Source organism: Jaculus jaculus, chromosome 6 (assembly GCF_020740685.1).
Source record: "Jaculus jaculus isolate mJacJac1 chromosome 6, mJacJac1.mat.Y.cur, whole genome shotgun sequence".
Classification (NCBI taxonomy): domain Eukaryota; kingdom Metazoa; phylum Chordata; class Mammalia; order Rodentia; family Dipodidae; genus Jaculus; species Jaculus jaculus.
This window is the reverse complement of record NC_059107.1, coordinates 36,490,465-36,514,816: the sequence shown is the minus strand read 5'-3', so window position 1 is coordinate 36,514,816 and position 24,352 is coordinate 36,490,465. Positions and strand designations below refer to the sequence as shown.

The 24,352-nt window shown below is 48.4% G+C and overlaps 1 protein-coding gene across 1 annotated transcript in view; it reads right to left on the bottom strand.

Moving 5' to 3' along the window:
* The window catches only part of Copg1 (COPI coat complex subunit gamma 1), a 28,300-nt gene extending 12,723 nt beyond the window's left edge, over positions 1–15,577 (bottom strand). Inside the window, exons 1-14 of the mRNA XM_004665107.3 lie at positions 15,428–15,577; positions 14,131–14,183; positions 13,719–13,799; positions 13,387–13,458; positions 13,165–13,244; positions 10,364–10,439; positions 10,092–10,184; positions 9,503–9,589; positions 8,080–8,237; positions 7,852–7,985; positions 7,175–7,242; positions 6,843–7,031; positions 1,831–1,926; positions 977–1,220 (exon numbers count right to left, since the gene is read on the bottom strand). Of these exons, the coding sequence (XP_004665164.2) occupies positions 977–1,220; positions 1,831–1,926; positions 6,843–7,031; positions 7,175–7,242; positions 7,852–7,985; positions 8,080–8,237; positions 9,503–9,589; positions 10,092–10,184; positions 10,364–10,439; positions 13,165–13,244; positions 13,387–13,458; positions 13,719–13,799; positions 14,131–14,183; positions 15,428–15,464 (1,468 nt within the window). The 5' untranslated portion in view covers positions 15,465–15,577. The remainder of the gene's footprint in view (positions 1–976; positions 1,221–1,830; positions 1,927–6,842; positions 7,032–7,174; positions 7,243–7,851; positions 7,986–8,079; positions 8,238–9,502; positions 9,590–10,091; positions 10,185–10,363; positions 10,440–13,164; positions 13,245–13,386; positions 13,459–13,718; positions 13,800–14,130; positions 14,184–15,427) is intronic.
* Positions 15,578–24,352: the final 8,775 nt, after the last annotated feature.

Below are 24,352 nucleotides of genomic sequence, written 5' to 3'. Positions count from 1 at the left end.
CCAGGTTTCATTCTACAGGACCCATGTAAGGCAGATGCAGTAGGTGGTGCATGCATCTGGAATTCATTTGTAGGAGCTGGATACCCTGGTGTGCCCATTTTCTTGCTCTCTCTCTCAAATAAGTAAATAAAAATATCATAAAAGCCAGGCAGAAGAACTTTGTGAAGATGGATAATCCTGTGTCCAGAAGCCACAGGATGTTGTTAGAGAAAAATCTTAGTGCCAGGGATGGGGTTCCTCTCAGTGAGTTATTGGGCAGGGAGGTCCTGAGGCCCCCGAACAATGTAAGTTATTGCTAATGCTCTTGGCTGCCCACCAGAACTAGATGGTAAGCCCTTTTGCTAAAGACACCACATACTTTAGTTGCAGGGCACTGACAAGTCAAGCTGGAACTGAGCTGGAAGCTTCTTCCCTAATGACTAGCTGTCATAGTGCTAGAAAATGCTACTTAGCCTGCTAAGGAAGAAGTCATCAACAGTCTTAACTAGCAGTGGGTCCTGCAAGCTACACAACTGGCCAGCAGGCAAGATGTACTCACTAGGACAACAATGGCACATCTGTCATGAGAGTAACCAACTGCTCTCAGATTGGATTTGAGGCCTGCTCTTTAGTATCATGTCTGATACTAAAACCTAGTGGAAAGCCTATGGCTGGGAAGGTCATAAGCCCTAGGGGAAAGCTACTACTGTTGTTGGATAAATTGATGAACTCTTATGCCTACCAAACTGCCCTCTAGATATTTATGCTTATGCCCACATAATAGTGCAACTCTCACTTTTGGATAGAGAAGCTTCTCTTTTCAGATGGTGGTGACTACTGGGAGGACTCATCCAATTAGATGGCATCTAAAGTCCTTCCTACAACAGAAAACACAGCTCACAAGTTAAAGACACTGAGTGTGCATGTCCCTAGGGGCTCAGGTCCCTTTGGTGACACACTCACTAGGAAAGAAGCCAAGAGCCCCGGTTAGACCTACCTGCCCGAACCTCCTCATGCTCCAGGACCACACGGTTATAGATGAAGCGGATGTATTTGGAGGGGTTGTTGGTCCTGGGCCCCTCCTGGCCCAGCAGATGCAGGATTCGCGTGGCCAGCACAGTGAACTCACAGTCCTCAATGAACTCACACAGGTGCGACAATCCTGTCTCCTTGCTCTCTGAATTCTCCTCGATGATGCTGATGATGCAGTCCACGATGGCACGCTTGTACTCAAAGCCGCCCTGCAGCAGAGGGGAAGAGCAGCTGAGCAAGGAGCCATGGTCAGTGCTCCACAGAGCCTGGAAGATGGCCCTGGGCTCACTGGACTACACAGTTCAAGGCCAGCCTGGGCTATACAAGACCTAATTAAAAACAAAAACAAAAAGCTCGGTGGTAGAATATGTGCTTAGCAAGGGACTGGGCTTGATCTCCAGCACCATACATATACAAACAAAAAAAGTAAGGGGCTGCACAGACGGCTCAGCACTTAAAGGCACATGCACGCAAAGCCTGATGATCAGGGTTTGATTCCCGAGTACCCACAAAGTGACACATGCATGTGGAGTTTACAAGTTTCATGAGAAACCACCCCAAATGAGCCAGATTTCTGTGCTACTCAGCAGCAGAGCACATGTGTTGCCCCTCTGCATGCATGGGCTAGCAGTGAGTCACACAGGTACTCATAAGCACAAGTAGGTGCAGTGCTTGTCTCAACTGTCTACAGGAGTTTAGGTGTGGGCCTCAGGCACTAGAAACAGTTAACGGTGAGCTACACACTTGAACAGGGAGATTCTCGGTAGCCAGGCCCCTGCACCAGCAGAGCTGGCCCAATACCGGTGGCCCCGTTCTTACCTCTTCCCGCAGCATGGTGAACAGGAAGTTCATGAGCACAGCATGTTTGCGCGGGTACTTCTGGCACAGGGCACTGATGGCCTGGACAACCACCACCTGAGTCAACGAGACAAACATGAGCAGGAGCTGGCGACTGCTCACCAACTACCATCAAGTCCCTCCTTAGGCAAGGCCAGGCCCTGAGGACAACACAAAAGACACAACACTGCAGCCTGTGCTCTCTGAGCCTACCCAAAGCAGTCCTTGCGGATTCTGGGTTGCCAAACCCTGCTAGTCCTGCTTCCCCACTACACCCAGGGTCCCAGCACCTTGTCTACCTCTTCTCTTGGCGCCTGCATCTCACCACTCTGTCCTGTCCTATCTCTCTGGCAGTCTTATCTCCTTCCTCTCCTCTCACCTCCTTTTTGTCTTAATTGACTCAAGTCAGCCAAGGGCTCTTACACCCTTGTCCTTCACTCTCTCACATGCTGTCATCTTCTGAGCTCCAGAAATCCTCTATACCCTCATCCTCCTCTTCTGCAGAGGGTCACTCTTGGATGCAAGTCTCACCCATACATACAAGCATTTCTGTACTCCACAGGCAGAGTGGCTTTCTGTCTACTTTACATAACCCATACCTGGAGTTTATCCTGCTAAACCATAACTGCTCTGATTAAAACTCTCCAGTTGGGCCGGGCATGGTGGCACATGCCTTTAATCCCAGCACTCAGGAGGCAGAGGTAGGAGGATGGCCATGAGTTTGAGGCCACCCTGAGACTACACAGTGAATTCCAGATCAGCCTGGGCCACAGTGACACCCTACCTTGAAAAACCAAAACCAAAACCAAAGCAACAATAACAAAAAAAAAAACAACTATCCAGTTGGAAAGCTGGACATGCTGGTGCACGCTTTTGATCACAGCACTCAGGAGGCAGAGGTAGGAGGATCAATGTGAGTTCGAGGCCACACTGAGATTACATAGTGAATTCCAGGTCAGCATGAGCTAAAGACAGACCCTACCTAGGGGTGGGGGGACTCTCTAGTTGGACTGGAGAGATGACTTAGCCATTATGGCACTAGCCTGTGAAGCCAAAAGACTCAGGTTCAACTCCCCAGGACCCCCATAAGCCAGATGCACAAGGTGGCACATGCATCTGGAGTTCATTTGCAATGGAGGAAGGCCTCAGTGTGCCCATTCTCTCTCTTTCCATCTGCTCCCCCCACTCTCTCCACCAGTAAAATAAAAATAAAAAGTTAAAAAAAGAAACAACTCTCCAGTTACAGAGATGGCTTAGTGGTTAAGGTGCTTGCCTACAAAGCCTAAGGACACAGGTTTTATTACTCAGTACCCACATAAGCCAGATGCACATGGTGGATCGTGAATCTGGAGTTCATTTGCAGTGGTGGTAGGGTCTCACTCTAGTTAAGGCTGACTTGGCATTCACTATGTAGTCTCAGGGTGGCCTTGAACTCATGGTGATCCTCCTACCTCTGCCTCCCAAATGCTGTAAAATAGTTTTTAAAAAAGATTTTTTCGGGCTGGAGAGATGGCTTAGCGGTTAAGCGCTTGCCTGTGAAGCCTAAGGACCCCGGTTCGAGGCTCTGTTCCCCAGGTCCCACGTTAGCCAGATGCACAAGGGGGCGCACGCGTCTGGAGTTCGTTTGCAGTGGCTGGAGGCCCTGGAGCGCCCATTCTCTCTCTCTCCCTCTATCTGTCTTTCTCTCTATGTCTGTTGTTCTCAAATAAATAAATAAAAAATGAACAAAAAAAAATTTTTTTAAAAAAGTTTTTTTCATGGGGAGGTAATATGATGGAGAATGGAATTTCAAATGGGAAAGTGTGGGGGTGGGAAGGGAGGGAATTACCATGGGATATATTTTATAATCATGGAAAATGTTAATAAAAATTAAAAAAAAAAGAAGATAAAAAGCCTGGGACATGGAAAAAAAAAAAAAAGATTTTGTCAGCCGGGCATGGTGGCACATGCCTTTAATCCCAGCACTCGGGAGGCAGAGGTAGGAGGACTGCCATAAGTTCAAGGTCACCCTGAGACTACAGAGTTAATTCCAGGTCAGCCTGGACCAGAGTGAGACCCTACCTCGAAAAACCAAAAAAAAAAAAAAAAAAAAAAAAAAAAGGATTTTCTCAGGCATAGTGGTACATGCCTTTAATCCCAGCACTTGGGAGGATTGATGAGTTCAAGGCCAGCCTGTAACTGTAGAGTGAGATCCAGTTCAGCCTGAGCTAGAGTGAGACCCTACCCTGAAAACCTTAAAAAAAAAAAAACTCTCCAGTGACACAGGACATAATTCCACTTATGTGATGCTGAAATCATGTAACTATGGAAACAAAGCACAGATTAGCAGTTGCTAAGAGTTAGGATGGAGATGTTGTAATAGGCTAACATAAGTGTATTCTGGTGGTGTCATGGTTTGATTATAGTGGCAGTGTTGAAAGATATCACACATCAACGTGCACACAGTGTTCACACAACTGGTTAAGACCTGAAAAAGCTCTAGGGATTATGGTACAAATGCTAGTTTCTTGACTGACACTCTGTGGTGAACCTCCTACAAATAATTTCAAAGTCCAAAAGTACTACAAGCCAAATGTGGTGGTGTACACCTGTAATCTCAACTACTTTAGAGTAAGAGGCAGGGAGACTGTTGAAAGTTTGAGGTTAGCCTGGTCTACATAGTGAGTTCCAGGCCACAAAGGGCTACATAGTGAAATCCTGTCTCTAAAACATAAACAAAAAAGCTGGGTATGGGCTGGAGAGATGGCTAGGCAGTTAAGGTGCTTGTCTACAAAGCCTACCAACCAGTTGGATTCCTTAGTACCCATATAAACTAGATGCACAAAGTGGTGCATGCATCTAGAGTTTGTTTGCAGTGACTGGAGGCCCTGACATGCACACTGTCCCTGCCTGTCTCTCTCTGCTTGCAAATAAATAAAATAAAAATAAACAGAAATTAAAAAATAAAAAGCTGGGTATGAGGGTTTGGCTGGAGAGATGGCTCAGTAGTTAAGGTTCTTGCTTACAAAGCTGGAAGGTGCCGGAGTGGTGGCACATGCCTTTAATCCCAGCACTCGGGAGGCAGAGTAAGAGGATAGCCATGAGTTCGAGGCCACCTTGAGACTAATTCCAGGTCAGCCTTGGGTAGAGTGAGACCCTACCTCGGGAAAACAAAAACAAACAACTACAAAAACAAACCAAGCTTGAAGGCCTGGGTTCAAGTCCCAGTACCCACATAAAGCCAGATGCACGAAGTGACACATGCATCCAGAGTTCCTTTGCAGTGGCAAGAAGCCCTAGAATGTCCATTCTCTCTCTCTTCCTATTCTCTCTCCTTGCAAATAAATAAATGAAAGAGCTGGGCATGGTGGCTTGTACCTGTATCCTAGCATTCCAAAAGTGAAGGCAGGAGGATTGATGTAAGTTTGAAGCCAGCCTGGACTAAACAGTTGAGCTCCTGGTCAGTCTGAGGTACTAAGTGATATATTATTCTAAAAACAAAAACAAAAACAAAAACGTACAAGGAAAGTCAGGCTGGAGAAGTGCCTCTCTCTGCTTGCAAATAAATAAAAACATTTTTTATGTGGGCATGGTGGTGCACACCTTTAATCCCAACACTCAGGAGGCAAAGGTAGGAGGATTGCCATAAATTCAAGGCCACCCTGAGAATAGAGTGAATTCCAGGTCAACCTGGGCTAGAGTGAGACCCTACCTCAAAAAACAAACAAAAAAAAATTTTTTTTTTTTTTTTAAAAAAAGCATATCCCAGGGCTGGAGGGATGACTTAGCAGTTAAGGCATCTGTCTGCAAAGCCAAAAGGACCCTAGTTTGATTCCCAAGGTCCCACGTTAGCGAGATGCACAAAGGGGTGCACATATCTGGAGTTCATTTGCAGTGGCTGGAGGCCCTAGTATGCCTTTTTTTTTTTCTCTCTCTCCCCCTTTCTCTGTCAAATAATTCAAAAAAATTAAAATAAAATAAAAAAGCATACTCCAGTAATCCAAGCAGCACTGGGGAACTTGGCAGGAGAATCTTAAGTTCAACACCAGCCTATTTTACATAGGGAGATCTGACTCTCTCAAAAAAAAAAAAAAAAGTTCTACATAATCCTCACAACCCACCCCTTTCCAAATGTCTTTTTTTTTTCCAACTTTTTATTTTATTTTATTTTATTTTATTTTTTTTTTTTTTTTTTTGAGGTAGGGTCTTGCTCTAGCCCAGGCTGACCTAGAATTCACTGTGGGGTCTCAGGGTGGCCTCGAACTCATGGCAATCCTCCTACCTCTGCCTCCCAAGTGCTGGGATTAAAGGCGTGCGCCACCATGCCTGGCTTTTTTCAACTTTTTAAAATTAATTTATTTATTTGCAAACAGAGACAGAAATATAAAAGAGAGAGACAGAGAACAGGCACACCAGGCTTGCTCCCGTAGCATGGCTACTATACTCTGGTGTCCTCACAGCATTCCCAGGCCTAAGTGATCTTGTCTAAAGTTTGTTCACTGGATGATTTTCTCTCTCAACAGAACAAATGCTCTGTGACAAGAAGTACTTGTCTCACTCACTGCTCTACTGGTTCTTGAAACACTAGAGTAGACAGCAAGTGCTTAATTAAACTTTAAAAATGAAGAAACAGGGCTGGAAAAATCGCTTAGAGGTTAAGACATTTGCCTATAAAGCCGAAGGACCCAGGTTTGATTCTCCAGGACCCATATAAGCCAGATGCACAAGGTGGCACATGCGTCTGGAGTTCATTTGCAGCAGCTGGAAGCCCTGGCACGCCCATTCTCTCTATCTGCCCCTTTCTCTCTCAAATAAATAAAAAATGAAATGAAACGAAATAAAAAGTGAAGAAACAAATTCAAATGGTCTAGAAGCTACTGTTCTTTAGGCGGGGCTGTGCATATCCCCAGGGCACAGCACCAAAGTCAACCCAGCCCAGCCTAGGTCTGTTTTCAAGGACAGCAGGTGCACAGCGCCTGGCACTGGGTGCTATGGGGCACAAGGATGCTGGGTACCTTGAACTCATCCGAGATCTCTGACATGAAGGAGGAGATCTGCTTCATGAGGCGGTCGATGCTACTCTCACTGCCTGTCTTGAGGAGGGTAGTGATGGCCAGTGTGGCAATGCTGCGGTTTGAATCTGTGACCAGGTTCTCCAGGTCCAAGTTGCAGGCGGTCACTGCCGATGGGTGCTTCATGGCTACCTGCAGGGGAAGACAGAAGCCTGGGGCAGCAACTGATTGTCACCTCACCTACACGTGGGACCGGCCTACCCCTCAACCAGCCAAGCCAGACAGAGACACTGCTGCGTCAGGCCCACCGCTCATCCTCACCCCAGCACTCCTACCTTATTGAGGGTACGGACGGCAGCATAGCGAAGCGCAGCCTTGGGGGAGCTACAGAAAAGCTGGAGCACTGTGGGGAGACAGATGTCCATGACAACATGAAGACCCAGACCCAGGGGAGTGACATCATGGCGTAGGACTGACAAGTTCTCAGGTTGGACACACACAAACCCTCTGCTCAGCAACTCACTGCCACAAAACCACACTGCCCTCAACCGATGAAGTCACTGAGCACCTGCTGAATGCCAGGCCCTCACACAGCAGGGCATGTGCTTGTCTGATTCCTCCCCATCCCAAGGGGCAGCTGCTATGATGAACCCATTTTAGAGACAGGGAGGTTGAGGCATACATGGCAAAGCAACAAAGTGACTCTGACCAGCAGGCATTCAGTGACAGGGCAGGATGAAAGCCAAGGGTAGGAGGATTGTCATGAGTTCAAGGCCACCCTGAGACTACATAGTGAATTCCAAGTCAGCCTGGGATACAGTGAGCCCTACCTCAAAAGGCCCTAGGCCCATCCCACAGACCCTCCTTTGGAGTCAGCTGGCCAGGCAAGCACTAGTCCCTTCCAAGCTGGCAAAAGCAGAGCCTGTGACCAGTCTTCCCCTTTTCCCTCAACATCTGGCTCAGGGCTGGTGCCCAGCAGGCAAACTGTGGCAAGAAGGGGACACATGGAGACCTGACACAGCAGGGGCTAGCTCCTTGGCACTGCAGCCTGGCAGATTGACGATGGCTGAGGCAGCTTCGTATACCACCATCTCGTGCTTGTTGCGCAAGCAGCTCTCGATGAAGTCAAACAGTGGGCTGTCACGGCTACAAAAGAACACGGGGCAGCAACAAGAAGTTGAGGACAGTCCAGCAGGATGCAGGAGTCATCATCTAGCTGGCAGGAGACCACAGTCCTTACCTGCCATCCTCCTCTTCCAGCTGCTTGCTGGCTACTCGGATCATCAGACAATAGGCAAAGGGGGACTTGAGGCCATGCCTGGTAAACTTGCTGATCATCTTACTGACGGCCAACCGGTCATTCTTCCGCACGTGATACAGGAGCCCCAGTGCGTGGTACTAGAGCACAGAGCAGAAGGAAAGGGCACATAAGCCCAGTCTGCACTGCATGGCCATAGGCAAGCCACTGTGCCTCTCCAAACACAGCAGTCACATGCACAAGAGGTGGCAACAACTGCCCCAGGCACTGACTACCCAGCTCCCAGAACAATGCTCAGTACTGTGCTTTCCACATGGGAAACATCTCTGATCCACAGACATGTTCTGACCCTAAAGACTCACAGGAAAGGTGGAGAGAAAGACATGTGCTGAAGGGAAGGGACAAACCACACCTTCCCATCCCTCCTGATGCACTTTCTCCTTTTTAAAAATGAAAATTTGCTGGGTATGGTGGTGCACGCCTTTAATCCCAACACTCGGGAGGCAGAAGTAGGAGGATCACTATGAGTTCAAGGCCACCCTGAGAATAGTGAATTCCAGGTCAGCCTGGGCTAAAGAGAAACCTTACTTCAAAAAACCAAAAGTAAATAAATAAATAAATAAAAATGTATTTAAGAGAGAAAGGATGGGTGTGCCTGGGCCTCCTGCCATTATAAAAGAACTCTATGCAGCACATGGTACATCTTGCTTTTACCTGAGTACTGGGGTACTAAACCCAGGCCAGGAGGCATTGCAAGCAAGCATCTTTAACCACTGAGACATCATCTCTCAAGCCCATGTTTTCTCCTATAGTTATCGTTGCTTCCCATTTTACAAGCAAGGAAACTAAGACTCAGAGGAGTAACAGGCCTGGGTCACTGAGGAAAAGGCTCAAAGATAAAAACCGCCAGTTCCTAAGAAAGCCAGCCTGGCAATGGCCTGGATTGAAACAACCCTCTGCCTGCCTGGGGCAGGTGGACTTTGACAGCTGGTATTAAAAAACACTGAGCTGGGCTGGAGAGATGGCTTAGCGGTTAAGCACTTGCCTGTGAAGCCTAAGGACCCCGGTTCGAGGCTCAGTTCCCCAGGTCCCACGTTAGCCAGATGCACAAGGGGGCGCACGCGTCTGGAGTTCGTTTGAAGAGGCTGGAAGCCCTGGCGCGCCCATTCTCTCTCTCTCCCTCTATCTGTCTTTCTCTCTGTGTCTGTCGCTCTCAAATAAATAAATAAATAAATAAACACTGAGCTACCATCAACATACTTAGTGTACTGCCTTGGGGTTTTCTTCCCCAGAGCTCTAGATGATCGAAGGACCAAAGTCTGGCCTAGCCTGAAGTCGCAGCATGTGTGTGGCTCATGGATACTGCCGTGCTGCCCATTTCCAGCATCACCCCCTCACATCTCACCTGCACCATGATGTTATCACTGGAAGCTGCCTCCTGGGCTTCATTCACCCAGCGCTTGACCACGTCAAAGCTGCACTTCAGAAGGTGCTGCAGAGAGCAGGGTTTGTTAAGGTGCTGGCAAAAAGGGTAACCCTCTCATGCTGGGCATGGTGGCATACGCCTTTAATCCCAGCACTCGGGTGGCAGAGGTAGGAGGATTGCTATGAGTTTGAGGCCACCATGAGACTACATAGTGAATTCCAGGTCTGCCTGTGCTAGAGAGAGATATTACCTCAAAAAAACAAAAAAAGGGTATCCTCTCTGTCACACCTCCTGGGTTGCCCCCCACCCAATCCTCAAACACAGCCCATGGCCTCCCCAGAGTCCTGTTGCTGAGACAATGGACAGATGGCACAGATGCTACCCTCCCTCTCCCCAGCTGGCAGATTTCCTACCCAAGCCTAGCCCCAACAGTCTGGCAAGACCTCACATCCCAGCCCTTCTCCATGGACCCAGAGTTCCCTTCTGAGAAGTCTGGACTCAGACTGGGGGAAAGAGAAACACATTTTCTTCCATCTTCAACCCACCCTTCCAGGTCCCCGCTACACACCAGGGAGGACACGAGGGCAGAGCTGGAGACACTGGGCACCTTGTCGACAATGGCCTGCTTCATGTAGCGCTCCACGGCCTGCAGCATGGTGCTCTGTGGGGACAGTGGGGGGCGGGGGTCAGGTATGCAGGTAGTGGAGCGCAGAGGAGAGCCAACATTTTAAAAGTTCCTGTACCGCACCCCATCTGGTCCAGCAAGCTGAAGATGACCCAGAGCATGCTTGGGACGAGGCAGGCTCCAGGGCCCTGAAGCTGGCAAAGGGCGGCACTCACGTCAGTGATCTGGCAGAGGGCTCGCACAGCAGGACCCCGGTAGTTGTCTTCTTTCCCAGTCATGTCTTTGGTCAGGCTACAGGAAAAGGGTACTGCTGACATGCCAGGAGCTCGGCCTGTCCCTCTCCTCCAGCCTGTTACCATACCTGCCTGGTCCCAGGCTGAATTCCTGACAGATGCTCCCCTTCCGTTCTCACCCGTGAACCCAAACAGCAGCTGGGTGTGGGTGTGGTGACACACACCTGTAATCCCAGCCTCAGCGGCTGAGAGAGGAACAGCACCAGCTCAGGACGGCCTGGGTCACTCACCGCTTACTAAGACATGGCTCCCTCATGCACCAAACAGAGAAGCTCCCTGCATGATACGCTCTCCTTGCCTAGCCAGGAGCACACCTCACTGCCTCACACACTGCCCGAATCACCTCCACCTCTGCCCTGCAACTTCTCATACATCCTTCAGAACTCCCCTCGGACAGTTCTTCTGGAAGGTTTTTTTCTGGTCCAAAGTCAAGCAGATACACTTCACACTCTCAGTTCATCACACTTCCATGAGCCAGGTTACAGACTAGCTAATAGCATGACTGCCTGCTCATTTCCCTGTAAAGTCTAGAACTGCAGAGGCCATAGCTTTCCGGTTTGGGACACTGATATACACTCAATAAATACCATCTTTCTGGGAGTGGTGGTGCATGCCTTTAATCCCAGCCCTCAGGAGGCAGAAGTAGGAGGATGACCAGGAGTTAGAGGCCAGCCTGAGACTACACACTGAATCCACGTCAGACTGGGCTAGAGTGAAACCCTACCTCAAAAAACAAAACAACAACAACAAAAAAGGTATTAACACACTGACAAATGAGCTCCATTTATATAAATATACATCAATGGCAAGTAAAAACAGAGAACTGGGCCCAAGTTTTCCTCTCCTTTCTTCTCTTTTTAAAGAAAAGGTCTCACTGTAGCCCAGGCTTACCCAGAACACACTCTGTAGTCCCAAAATGGCCTTGAACTCACAGTGATCTTCCCAGCTCTGCCTTCCAAGTGCTGGGATTAAAGGCATGTGCCACCAAGCCCAGCTCCTCTCTCTCTCTCTCTGTCTCTTTTAAATATTTTATTTATTTATTTGAGAGGGAGAAAGAAAGAAGCAGAGAGAAAGAGAGAGAGAGAATGGACACGCCAGGGCCTCCAGCCACTACAAATGAACTCCAGATGCATGCGCCTCCTTGTGCATCTGGCTTACATGTGTCCTGGCGAGTGGAACTGGAATCCTCTGGCTTTGCAGGCAAGTGCCTTAACCGCTAAGCCATCTCTCCAGTCCTGGGCCCTCTCTTTTTAAAAAATATTTTCAGGACTGGAGAGATGGCTTAGCGGTTAAGCGCTTGCCTGTGAAGCCTAAGGACCCCGGTTCGAGGCTTGGTTCCCCAGGTCCCATGTTAGCCAGATGCACAAGGGGGCGCACGCGTCTGGAGTTCATTTGCAGTGGCTGGAAGCCCTGGCACGCCCATTCTCTCTCTCTCCCTCTATCTGTCTCCCTGTGTCTGTCACTCTCAAATAAGTAAATAAATAATGAACAAAAAACATTTAAAAAAAATATTTTCATTTATTTATTACACAGAAAGAGAGATAAAAATTGGAGCACCAGGGTCTCCTGTATTGCAAACCAACTCCAAATGCATGCACTATTGTACATCTGACTTTAAATGGGTACTGGGGAATCAAACCCAGGTGTGGAGGCTTCAAAAGCATATTTTTTTTGGTTTTTCAAGGTAGGGTCTCACTCTAGTACAGGCTGACCTGGAATTTGTTAGGCAGACTCAGGGTGGCCTTGAACTGATGGTGATCCACATATCCCTGTCTCCCAAGTGCTGGGATTAAAGGCGTTTGCCACCATGAACTTAAAAAAAAAACAAACAAACAACAAAAAAAAACCTTTTTATTTATTTGAAAGAGAAAGAGGCAGAAAGAGAGAGAATGGAATCAGGTGTGGTAGTGCACATCTTTAATACCAGCACTCGGGAGGCAGAGGTAGGAGGACTGCTGTGAGTTCGAGGCCACCCTGAGACGACATAGTAAATTCCAGGACAGCCAGAGCTACAGTGAGACTCTACCTAGAGAAAAAAAAAAGGGTGGGGAGGGGAGAGGCCAGGGTCTCCAGCTCCTGCAAATTAACTCCAGACATGTGTGCCACCTTGTGCAACTGGCTTACATGGGCACTGGAGAATCAAACCTGGGTCCTTTGTCTTTGCAGGCAAGTGCTTTAACCACTAAGCCATCTCTCCAGCCCACAAGCAAGCACTTTTAAGCACTGAGCTATACTCTAATGCCTTTTTCTTTTTTCTTTTTTTTTTTTTTTTGGAGACATGGTCTCACTATGTAGCCCAAGCTAGCCTCAAATTCATGGCAATCTTCTTGCCTCTGCCTCCCAAATGGTGATGTGCATCACCACACTCAGCTCTGACACCTACTTCTCAAGGACAGGGATTATGCATTAATAACTTCTTTCCCTAAATCACTCAGCCCAACACACAAACCACTACTTGGAGGAAGCCTGTTTGTAAACTTCCTGCACTGTCTTTCCTGCAGTCCCCCTTCACTGACTAAGGTCTTTCTGGAAGTTCCGTGCTGGCTGCACTGAGTAGGAAAGAAGGGAAGCCTTCAAAAAAGTAAAAGAGAAACAGCATGCTGTGGAGGCCAGCAAGGAGAGCCCAGGGGACAGAGGCCCATGTGCCACACACCTCACCCATTTTCACATGGCATCTGTCAATGAAACCCATAAGAGGAGCCACCCTCTGCCCAAAGTCTTGCCTGCTGGTGACAATGATGACATCCTCTGCAATGCAAGACATCTCCTTAATGGTCAAGTAGCACATGCGCCGGAGTGTGGGCTGGGAAAACATGGGGAAAGCAATATCAGAGAGGGCCACAGTCAAGAGAAGAAATCCCTGCTTGTGTGAATGTTGACTGGTAGTCCTCCCATCACCCTGTCACAGATGCCACCTCTCAGGAAAGCAGACATTGGGCACTTACATCATTGGACTGAAAGAGCTTGGTCATGGCAAAGAAGGCCTCGGTTGCTTCTGTGGTCCCCAGGTGTTCCCCCTGTGGCAATCAAGAAAGAAGGATGTTTGGGACAATGGAGACGAGCCAGATGGCTCTTCCTGCCAGGTTACCCAGGCCAGACCCTCAGACCTTACAAGGGTTCTATCAGGCAACACATCAGAGCTGGAAACTCAGGGGACTTAGGACTGGACTGTTGGTTCCAACCACACAAAGCTGTCCAGCAACCTAGAAATGCAGCCCTATTTGTGCATCCCTCCCTGCATGTCCACTCCCTGCCCCCCAAAGCCTCATGCTGTTACCTGGTTTATGAGGTAAAGGATCTTGGTGAGGATGTGGGCACATTTCCGAGGATTGATAGGAGTTTCATTAAAAACTCGAGCCTGAGAAAAAGCAGTCAGGGACATTACCCTCCAGCCAGGAGCACTTCCCTCCCAACACTCACCTTCACTACACTTAGTATATAAACACGCTACATATTTGCCAGCAAGCTATTCCTAAATGGAAAGAGTTTGTTTTTCTTAACTCATCTGTGACCAATTCTAAGTTCTTGGCTTGGCCTGACCTACTGTCTGGGGATACTTGGCAAACATGATGAACACATTTTCCTGTCTTTTCAAGCACAGGGTCTTTAAACCAGCGTTCTAGATGCGTTATTCTGACCACATGGCTGACTAGCGTCCATGGTGGAAGACACAAGGGTATGACACTTGCCTCCTGGAGTACTGCACTCTTCTCCAGGTGCTGAAGGGGGTTGGAGCCTCCACCTACAGTCAAGAATAGAACAGTGATTACAAGGAGTGACCCTGAATCTTTTTCCTTTTTGAGACAAGATCTCAACATGTAGCCCAGGCTGGCCTCCAAGTTGCTATTCACCAAGGATAACCTAGAGCTTCTGATCCTCCTGCCTCTCCACTTCCTGAGTGCTAGGATCACAAACTTATGCCACCATTCCAGGTTGATGGGGTGCTGAGGAAAGAACTCAAGGCTTTGCTAGGCAAGCACTCTACCAACTAAGCCACATCCTCAGCCAGTGACATCTCAGATTCAGGGGAGGGAAAGAAATCCCTATGAACTACCAAGCTACATTCAAATGCCTCAGAAATTCCTCAGAGCACTTCTGGTCACCCAGCACGTCCGATGCAAGTCTTTTTTGAAAATTTCTTTTATTTTATTCATTTATTGATTTGGGTGGGGGAGTAAGGGAACGAATGAGAACGAGCATACTAGGGCCTCCAGACACTGCAAATGAACTCCAGACACATGCGATAACTTGTGCACCTGGCTTATATGGATACTGGGGAGTTCAACCTAGGTCCTTAGACTTCACAGACAAGGATCCTTAACCGCTAAGCCATCACTCCAGCCCTAATGCAGTCTGAGCATTTCATAGTTTCGTGTCTATGGCTGAGGACATGGCTCAGTGGTTAAAGGTGCTTGATCACAGTACCATGTCTTGCAGTAATTTATATACAACCAGAACTTAACGGAGTCCCTATTGCCTGGGATCGTCAACTACCTGTGACTTGGTTTTCGGTAGCAGCAGAAGTCGCACTGATAATTAATTACACGTGTGATTATCTAGTAGCTACCAGGTCTCCTCCACTCTGTGACCATTCTAACATTCCTGGCGCAAGCACCGACTGTCCCGCTGATCCTACGCAGTATGAGGACACGGTACAGTGCTTGGCGTTCAGTAAATGCTCATGTCTGCGGAATGAATGAAAGGGTCTGGCTTCGCTGCCGCAGGACTGGCTCTGCAGATGATGCCCCGCTTGGCCAGCACCAATGCAGCCTGGCAGATGCCAAGAAGTCAGACAGACAGACTACCAGAGCCAGAGTCCATCCAGCCCAGGGCCGCTCCTCTAGTTGATAGGGAAGCTGAGGCCCAGAGTGGCTTGCAACCCGCAAAAGGTCACCCAGCAATCCCGACTCGCGCTTGGGGCCAGGGCTCCCCGCAGAGGCCCGAAGGAGGGCGCCAGGGAAAGTCCGTGTCTCCAGGTCTCCTCACCCGACTCCTCGTCCTTCTTGTCGAATTTCTTCAACATGGTGGTGCCGGCGGGGGCGCCACGCAGCAAGAGAGGATCGGAGATTACGGCGGCCCAGCCGTGACTGTCCAGACGCCACCCGCCGCTTCCGGACCTCGGCCAGCCACGTCACCCAGAGCTTAGCGCCTGCGCACTCTGGGCCCTGCGCATGCGCCCAACCGCACCCACTTAACCCTGACGGCAACCGCTAGGGAAGAGAGGGCGGGGCGGAAGCTGACGGGGCGTGGCTAAGAGGACGGACGTAGTTGAGCCGCGGGGGTTAAGGAGCAGAGGGCGGAGCCCGAGGGGAAGGAATGGACGTAGGCTGGCAGAGGAAGGAGAGGACTTCGGAAAGTGCTAGTGCCCAAGGGAGGGAGGGGCGGGGCCATAGAGGAAGGGGCGGAGGAACAAAGGGGCGGGTGATGGGGGCCAGGCCTGATCGCAAGAGCGGGCCTGAGCATTCGGGCGGGGCCTGAGGTCGGGGACCGGGGCGGGGGCCGTAGGGCGGGGCCTGAGCGCAGGGGGCGGTTCTGAGACAGAGGCAGGGGCGTGGCCCGTGTGCAAGCGCAGGGGCAGGGCCCGAGCTCAGGGGCGGGGCGAGGGAACTTGGGCAGCCTGAGCGCAGGGGTCGGGGTATGGGAGCTAAGCGGGGGCCTGAGCGCAGGGAGGAAGAGGCTCTGGGCCTGAAGCTCCGGATGACTCACCTTTGCGCTTTCTTAGGGTCGCTAGCGTTTGCAGTCACCCCTGCTGAGTTTAAGTGGCGCTTCAGTGAAAGGGTCACAGTATACCAGCCCATAGTAGATGCCCATTAGTGTTCCCTGCTTTTGGGGGGGGGATTTCTAGGTAAGGTCTCTCTCTAGCCCAGGCTGACTTGGAATTCACTATGTAGTTTCAGGCTGGCCTCGAACTCGTACCGATCCTTCTACCTTTGCCTCCCAAGTGCTGAGAAGCAAGGCGTGCGCCACCACGCCCAGCATGTTCCTTGTTTTTTATTGTCACCACTCAGGCAGGCCTTGCTAGCTACTGCTGTCTCCTGCCTGATGGTCTTCCCTAGCTTGAGTCATCGCTGGACTCTTGTTTTCAGTGTCCTGGATAATATTCTTGCTAAATGAATGAATGCATGGAATCGCTCTCATGCACATCTGCTCCTGTCCTGTGCAAATGTCACTGCGTTTGGTCGGCTCAACCAGCGTCCACGCGGCTTCCGGACGCTGTGTGTTTACGCCCCCCCCCCCCCGCGCTGCATGGGGGAGGAACGGGGACCCGCAGGGCAGCGAGCGACACGTTCTGGGATGACCTTCCTGAAGACCAGTGCGGGCTCCCCGAGGCTCAGAGGTGGCCACCGCCTCTCTGGTCACCGGTGGCGCTGCAGGACCAGCTTCCCGGCCGGATTGGCACAAACTGAGGCTGGGCGGGTGCAGCCGGCGCCTGGGAGAAGCTGTCCAGAGACTGAAGCCTGTGCGTCATCCTTAGCCCACAGCCCCACCCCTTATCCGGAAGAAAGCGTCCAAAAGAAGCGAAAACTGCTCTCCATTCGATATGAAGTGTTCCACACCCTTTGAAGAGGTTATTTCTGTCTGGACGTGGCGCTACCCTATGGTCCCAGCGCCCTGCAAGCCGAGGCAGGAGGAAAAGAAACATAAGCCCTGTCTTTCTGGAGGCTGGGCCTTAGTGACCTCGCACTCCCTTGGGGGGGGGGGGTGGAGGCTCTCCGGTCCCTGTTTTGTGAGTTCCCGGGGAGACATTAAACACACATCGATTACCTCAGACAGGGTGCCTGTGGCAGGCTAAGGACTGGATCCCATCCAGTTTTGGCAGGGTGAACCAGTGAGCTGATTGGGGTCACAGGAACACGGCTGACTTTAAGGCAACTACATCACTGAAAAGTCCAGCCCAATGTGGGTGACTCAGAAACGCTCCCTGCCCAACTTGTAGACAGCTCCTCTGCAAAGCCTGCAGGCCTGGTTTCGGTTCGGTTCTCCAGTACCCAAGCAAAGCTGGAGGTACAAAAGTGGCGCATGCGTCTGGAGTACATTTGCAGTGAGCAGCAAGAGGCCCTCTCTCTCCTTCTCCTTCCTCACAAGTAAATATTAATTTTGTTTGTTGTTGTTGTGTATTCGAGGTAGGGTCTCACTCTAGCTCAAGCTGGCCTCCAACTCGTGACGATCCTCCTACCTCTGCCTCCCCAGTGCTGGGATTAAAGGCGTGCGCCACCATGCTCGGCTAAAATTTTCTTTTGTTGTTGTTTTTCTGAGGTAGGGTCTCGCTCTAGCCCAGGCTGACCTAGAATTCACTATGTAGCCTCAGGCAGGCATCAAACCCACAGCGATATTCCTAATATTATTATCATTATCATTTTTTTACATAATTCTTTTTTGTTGTTGTTTCTTGCTTTCAAGGTAGAGTATCACTGTAGGTCAGGGTGACCTGGAATTCACTATGTAGACTCAGGGTGGCCTTGAACTCATTGGTGATCCTCCTACCTCTGCCTCCTAAGTGCTGACAAAATTTTTTTGTTGTTGTTGCTTTATTTTTTTGTCTTTTCAAGGTAGAGTCTCACTCTAGCTCATGGTGACCTGGAATTCACTGTGTAGTCTCAGGGTGGCCTTGAACTCACAGTGATCCTCCTACCTCTGACTCCTGAGTTCTGTGTACACAACCACGTTCAGCCAAAATTCTTTTTATTTTTTATTTTATTTTATTTTTTTCCAGGTAGAGTTTTGCTCTAGCCCAGGCTAACCCTGGAATTCACTATGCAATCTCAAGGTGGCCTCGAATTTATGGCAATTCTCCTATCTCTGCCTCCCCAGTGCTGGAATTAAAGGCAGAGGCCACCAACCCAATCCCAAAACTCTTTTTGAGACATGGTTTGGCTCTGTGGCCCAGGCTGGCCTTAACTCATGGTCCTTTAGTCTTAGCCTCCCAAATGCCCTAATGACAAGTACAGGCCACTAGGGACAATGTTCTTCTGAAGGTGAGCATTGTGGGTTGTGTTGCTAGGACCAAATATGGGCTTAAGTATAATCATGGCGTTTTCAATTTTTAAATTATTTGAGAGAGAGAGAAAGAGAGTGGGTGCACCAGGGCCTTCAGCCACTGCAAACAAACTCCAGATGCTTGCCCCACCTTGTGCTCCTGGCTAATGTGGGGAATCAAACCTGGGTCCTTAGACTTTACCAGAAAATGTTTTAACCACTAAGCCATCTCTCCACCCCCGATGTTTCCATTTTTAAATGCAATGTATTCTCTTCATGATACTTGCTTGTTTCTTTGAAGAAGTGCAAGGTGTCCCCCAAGGGCAAGCAAGAGCTAAGGAAGAACTAAGACCAAGACTGGCAGATGGTATCACTCTCAGTGTCCTGGTTGTAAGATTTTTTTTAAATTCATTTTAATTGTTTGTTTTTTAAATTTGAGATCTAGCCAGGTGTGGTGGAACACACCTATGATGCCAACATCAGGTGTCAGAGAAGGAGAAAAGAGGATGAAGAGTTTAGGATCAGCCTCAGCCATAGTGAGTTAGAGGATAACCTGGATTACATCTCAGTATTTAAAAAAAAAAAAAAAAAGTGCTAGAGCCCAGTGTACTGGTGCAACGCCTTTAATGCCAGCACTTGGGAGGCAGAGATAGAAGGATTACTGTGATTCCAAGGCCAGCCTGAGTCTACAAAGTGAATTCTATGTCAACTTGGGCTAGAGTGAGCCTCTACCTGGGGGTGGGGGGAAGCGTTGTGGGGCTGGAGAGATGGTTTAGCAGTTAAAGGCTTGCCTGTGAAGCCTAAGGACCCCAGTGCGAGGCCCGATTCCCCAGGACCCATGTTAGCCAGATGCACAAGGAGGCGCACTTGTCTGGAGTTTGTTTCCAGTAGCTGGAGGCCCTGGCATGCCCATTCTCTCCCTATCTGCCTCTTTCTCTCTCTGTCACTTTCAAATAACTAAATAAAAATAAACAAAAATAAAACAAATATATTTTTTAAAGTGTTGTAAGTGGTCAAGGTGCTTGCTTGCAAAGCCTGACAACCTGGGTTTGATTCCTCAGTATTTTCATAAGGCTAGATGCACAAAGTTGTGCATGCATATGGAGTTCTTTTGCAGCACCAAGAGGCCCTGGTGCACCCTTTTTCTCTTACTCTCAAATAAATGAAATAATATTTTTAGGGGCCTAGCGTGGTGGCACACACCTTTAATCCCAGTACTCAAGATGCAGAGGTAGGAAGATTGCTGTGAGTTCAAAGCCACCCTGAGACTACATAGTGAATTCCAGGTCAGCCTGAGCTAGAATGAGACCCTACCTTGATAAATAAATTTACCTAATAAATAACTAAATTTAGAAATATGTTTTTGATTTTTTGAGGTAGGGTTTTGCTCTAACCCAGGCTGACTTGGAATTCACTATGTGGTCTCAGAGTGGCCTTAAACTCATAGCAATCCTCCTACTTCTGCCTCCTAAGTGCTGAGATTAAAGATGTATGCCACCACACCTGGCTTAAAATTTTATTTTTTTAATTTATTGACAACTTCCATAATTGTAAACAATATCCCATGGTAATTCCCTCTCTCTCCCCACTTTCCCCTTTGAAACCGCACTCTCCATCAAGATTTTATTATATTTTTATTTGGTTTTTTGGTTTTTTGAGGTAGGGTTTTTGTTCTAGTCCAGGATGACCTGGAATTCACTATGTAGTCTCAGGGTACCCTTGAATTTACAGCAATCCTACCTCTGCTTCCCAAGTGCTGGGATTAAAGGTATGTGCTACCTCTCCCAGCAAGATTTTATTTTATCTTTTAAATATTTATTTATTTATTTATTTGACAGAAAGAGAGAGAGAGAGAATAGGCGCTCCAGGGCCTCCAGCAGCTGCAAATGAACTCCAGATGCGTGCGCCCCCTTGTGCAGCTGGCTAACGTGGGTTCTGGGGAATCGAACCTGGGTCCTTTGGTTTTGCAGGCAAGTGCCTTAGCCACTAAGCCATTCCTCCAGCCCAAGATTTTATTTTTTGATGGTGTTGGGGCTTGAAGCCAGGTGATCTGAGTCTCTCAGGCATGGGCTTTGCTCATTAGTATAAGTGGCAGTGATTTGCTTGAATGGCATGTGGCTGGCACAGCCAGCAGGGGAAGTCCTGTGGCCTCCTTCCCAAGACCCAGCCTGGTGCAGAACCTACCCTGTGTCCAGAACACAGTGACTGTAGGCATGTCCCAATGACCCCTCTGGCCCCTGCACTGTGTAGCTGCAGAGCAGGAGGCTGTGCCCTAAATAACTCCCATGGCAGCCGAGCCTGGTGACAGCTCTTTCTCAATATAGTCTGGTTTGCTTTCCAAAGGTCAGCAGCCTGTGCTCATGTGTCTCAGGAATGACCTATCAGCTTATATTTAAAAGGCAGCTTCTAGCTTAGCATGGTTAAGACCTATGGCACAGCAGTAAAAAAAAAAAAAAAAAAAAAGTACAGCCCAGTGTGGTGGCATACACCCACCTTTAGTCCCAGCACTCAGAAGGCAGAGGTAAGAGGATCAGGAGTTACAGAGCTACAGAGTGAGTTCCAGGTCAGCCTGGGCTAAAGTGAGATCTAACCATGAAACAACCAAAAAGGACAAGGACAAAAAAAAAAAGCTGGGTGTGGTGGCACACGCCTTTAATCCCAGCACTCAGGAGGCAGAGGTAGGGTGATCACTGTGAGTTCGAGGCCACCCTGAGATACGTAGTGAATTCCAGGTCAGCCTGGACTAGAGTGAGACCCTACCTTGGAAAACAAAAAACAAAAAAAGTCCTGGGCTGGAGGGATGGCTTAGCAGTTAAAGTGTTTGCCTGCAAAGCCAAAGGATTCCAGTTCAATTACCAAGAGTCCTCCAGCCACTGCAAACAAACTCCAGATGCATGCGCCTCCTTGTCCATCTGGCTTACATGGATCCTGGGGAATCAAACCGGGTTCCTTTGGCCCCTCAGAGTCTTTTGCTTTGGGTCCCAATTGAACAACTGAACCAGGCCCATCAGGCTTTGCCTACAAGCACCTTTAACCACTAAGTCATCTCCCCAGTGCTGTTGTTCATTTGAGTCTCACTGTAGCCCAGGCTGGTGTGGACCTCACAGTGATTCTCCTCCCTCAGCCTCCTGAGTGCAGGGATTAAAGACATGTTCCACCATGTCCACCTATTTATACTTTTGTATTGTCTTTTTCTTTCTCTCTTTCTCTCTCTCTTTCTCCCTTCCTTCCTTCCTTCTTTCCTTCCTTCCTTCCTTCCTTCCTTCCTTCCTTCCTTCCTTCCTTCCTTCCCTCCCTCCCTCCTCCTTCCTTCCCTCCTCTCCTTCCTTTCTTTCTTTCTTTCTTTCTTTCTTTCTTTCTTTCTTTCTAGAAAAAGGCAAAGGAGGGGGGGGGGAGAGAATAGGCATGCCAGGGCATCCAGTCACTGCAAATGAACTCCAGACACATGCTACCTTATGCATCTGGTTTATGTGAGTCCTGAGGAATCAAACCTGGGTCCTTTGGCTTTTCAGACAAGCACCTTAATTGCTAAGCCATCTCTCTATCCCTGTATGGTCTTATTTACTTAAGATATAAGTGCTTCTTCAGGAGAGATGGCTCAGAGCCTACAAAGCCTAAGGATGGGGGTTGGATTCCTCAGTATCCACATAAAGCCAGATGAACAAGGTGGTGCTAGCATCTGGAGTTCATCTGCAGCAGCTGGAGGCCCTGGTATACCCATTCTCTCCCTCTTTTTCTCTCTAGCTGCCTCTTTATCACTCTTAAATATATATGTATATGTATATGTATATACATATATATATGTGTGTGTGTATATATATATATATTTCTCATTTCTATCCTCTCAAAATTATAACTTCTTGATGTTTTGCTTTGCTTTGTTTGTTTGTTTGTTTCTCGAGGTAGGGTTTTGCTCTAGCCTAGGCTGACCTGGAAGTCACACTGTAGTCTCAGGCTGGCCTCAAACTCACCATGATCCTACCTCTGCCTCCCGAGTGCTGGACTAAAGGCGTGCGCCACCATGCAGGGCCCTTTCGCTTTCTTGAAACAACAGTTTACTAGGAGCCAGACATGGTAGTGCATACCTTTAATCCCAGCACTCTGGAAGCAGAGGTAGGAGGATCGTCGTGAGTTGGAGGTCAGCTTGGGATTACAGAGTAAATTTCAGGTCAGCCTGGACTAGAGTGAGACCCTATCTAGAAAATACTAAATAAAGCCAGCCGTGGTGGCGCATGGCTTTAATCCCAGCACTCAGGAGGCAGAGGTAGGAGGATTGCTATTAGTTCAAGGCCACCCTGAGACTACATAGTGAATTGTAGGTCAGCTTGGGTAGAGTGAGGCCCTATTTCAAGAAACAAAACAAATAAACAAACAAACAAAAACTCACTAAAAATTTGTTATATTTTCCAGGAAGGCCTCAAATTCACAATTCTCCTGCCTGTGCCTGCTGAATTTGGGATTGCAGGTGTGTATCTCTTATCTGGCAGTACCTGTAGATAGCCCATAATTAAAAATATTCTTTTCTTGGATAGTTAGCCTATTCTAATTTTTGTTTTTAATTGAAACAACTTTGTGCACATGCCTTTTTTTCTTACTCACTTAATTACTTTCAGTAATTTCCCAAGAGAAAAACTCTTGGGTATTTAAATACTATCTCAGGGCTGTGGATGTGGTTTATTTGGTAGTGTTTGCCTGTATGCACAAGCCTCTGTATTTAATACCCTACAAACCGAGCATGCCCGTAATTTTTGCACTGGAGATATAGAGGCAGGAGAATCAGAAGTTCAAGGTCATCCTTAGCTACATAGAGATTTTAAATCCAGACAGGAGGCAGAGGTAGGAGGATCGCTGTGAGTTTGAGGCTACCCTGAGACTACATAGTGAATTCCAGGTCAGCTTGGTCTAGAGCAGGACCCACTTAAAAAAAAAAAAAAAAGAGGGCTGCGGGCTGGAGAGATGGCTTGGGAGTTTGCCTGCAAAGCCTAACAACCTGAGTTCACAGAGTAACTGAGCTGATGCCAGTACCCACATAAAGCCAGATGCATAAGGTGGTATATGCATCTGGACTCCACTTGTAGCATCTAGAGGATCTGGTGTGCCCATTCTCTCTGCTTTCAAATAAAAAATTACATTATTTTTAAATAAAAAGGCTTAGGAGGGGGCTGAAGAGATGGCATAATGGTTACAGTGCTTGCCTGCCAAGCCTAAGAACCCAGGTTCAGTTCCCCAGTACCTACATAAACCAGATGCACAAAGTGGCACATGCTACTGGAGTTCATTTGTAATAGCTGGAGGTCCCGATGCACCTATTCTCTCTCTATTTGCCTCTTTCTCTCTCTGTCTCTCCAATAAATAAATTAACAAATACTTTTTTCTTAAAAAACAAAAAAAAGGTGGGGAGGGGGGCTGACTGGTGCCAGGCATGGTGATGCACGCCTTTAATCTCAGCACAGGGGAAGCAGAGGTAGGAGGATCGCCACGAGTTCGAGGCCACCTTGAGACTACAGAGTAAATTCCAGGTCAGCCTGGACTAGAGTGAGACCCTACCTCAAAAAAAGAAGGGGGGGCTGGGAGGGGCTGGAGAGATCACTTAGTGGTTAAGGTGCCTGCCTGCAAAGCCTAACAACCCAGGTTCAATTCCCCAGTACCCATGTAAGCCAGATGCAGAAAGTGACGCATGTGACTGGAGTTTGTTTGCAGTGACACATCCATTTTCTCTCTCTGTCTCTCTCTCTCTCTCTCTCTCTCTCTCTCTCTTCCCCCTTGTAAGTAGATAAGTAAAAATAAAAACAAGCCTGGAGTGGTGGCACATACTTTCAATCCCAGGCAGAGGTAGGAGGATCACCTTGAGTTTGAGGTCAGTCTGAGACTACACACTAAGTTCCAGACCAGTCTAGCCTAGAGTGAGAGCCTACTTCAAAAAACAAAACAAAA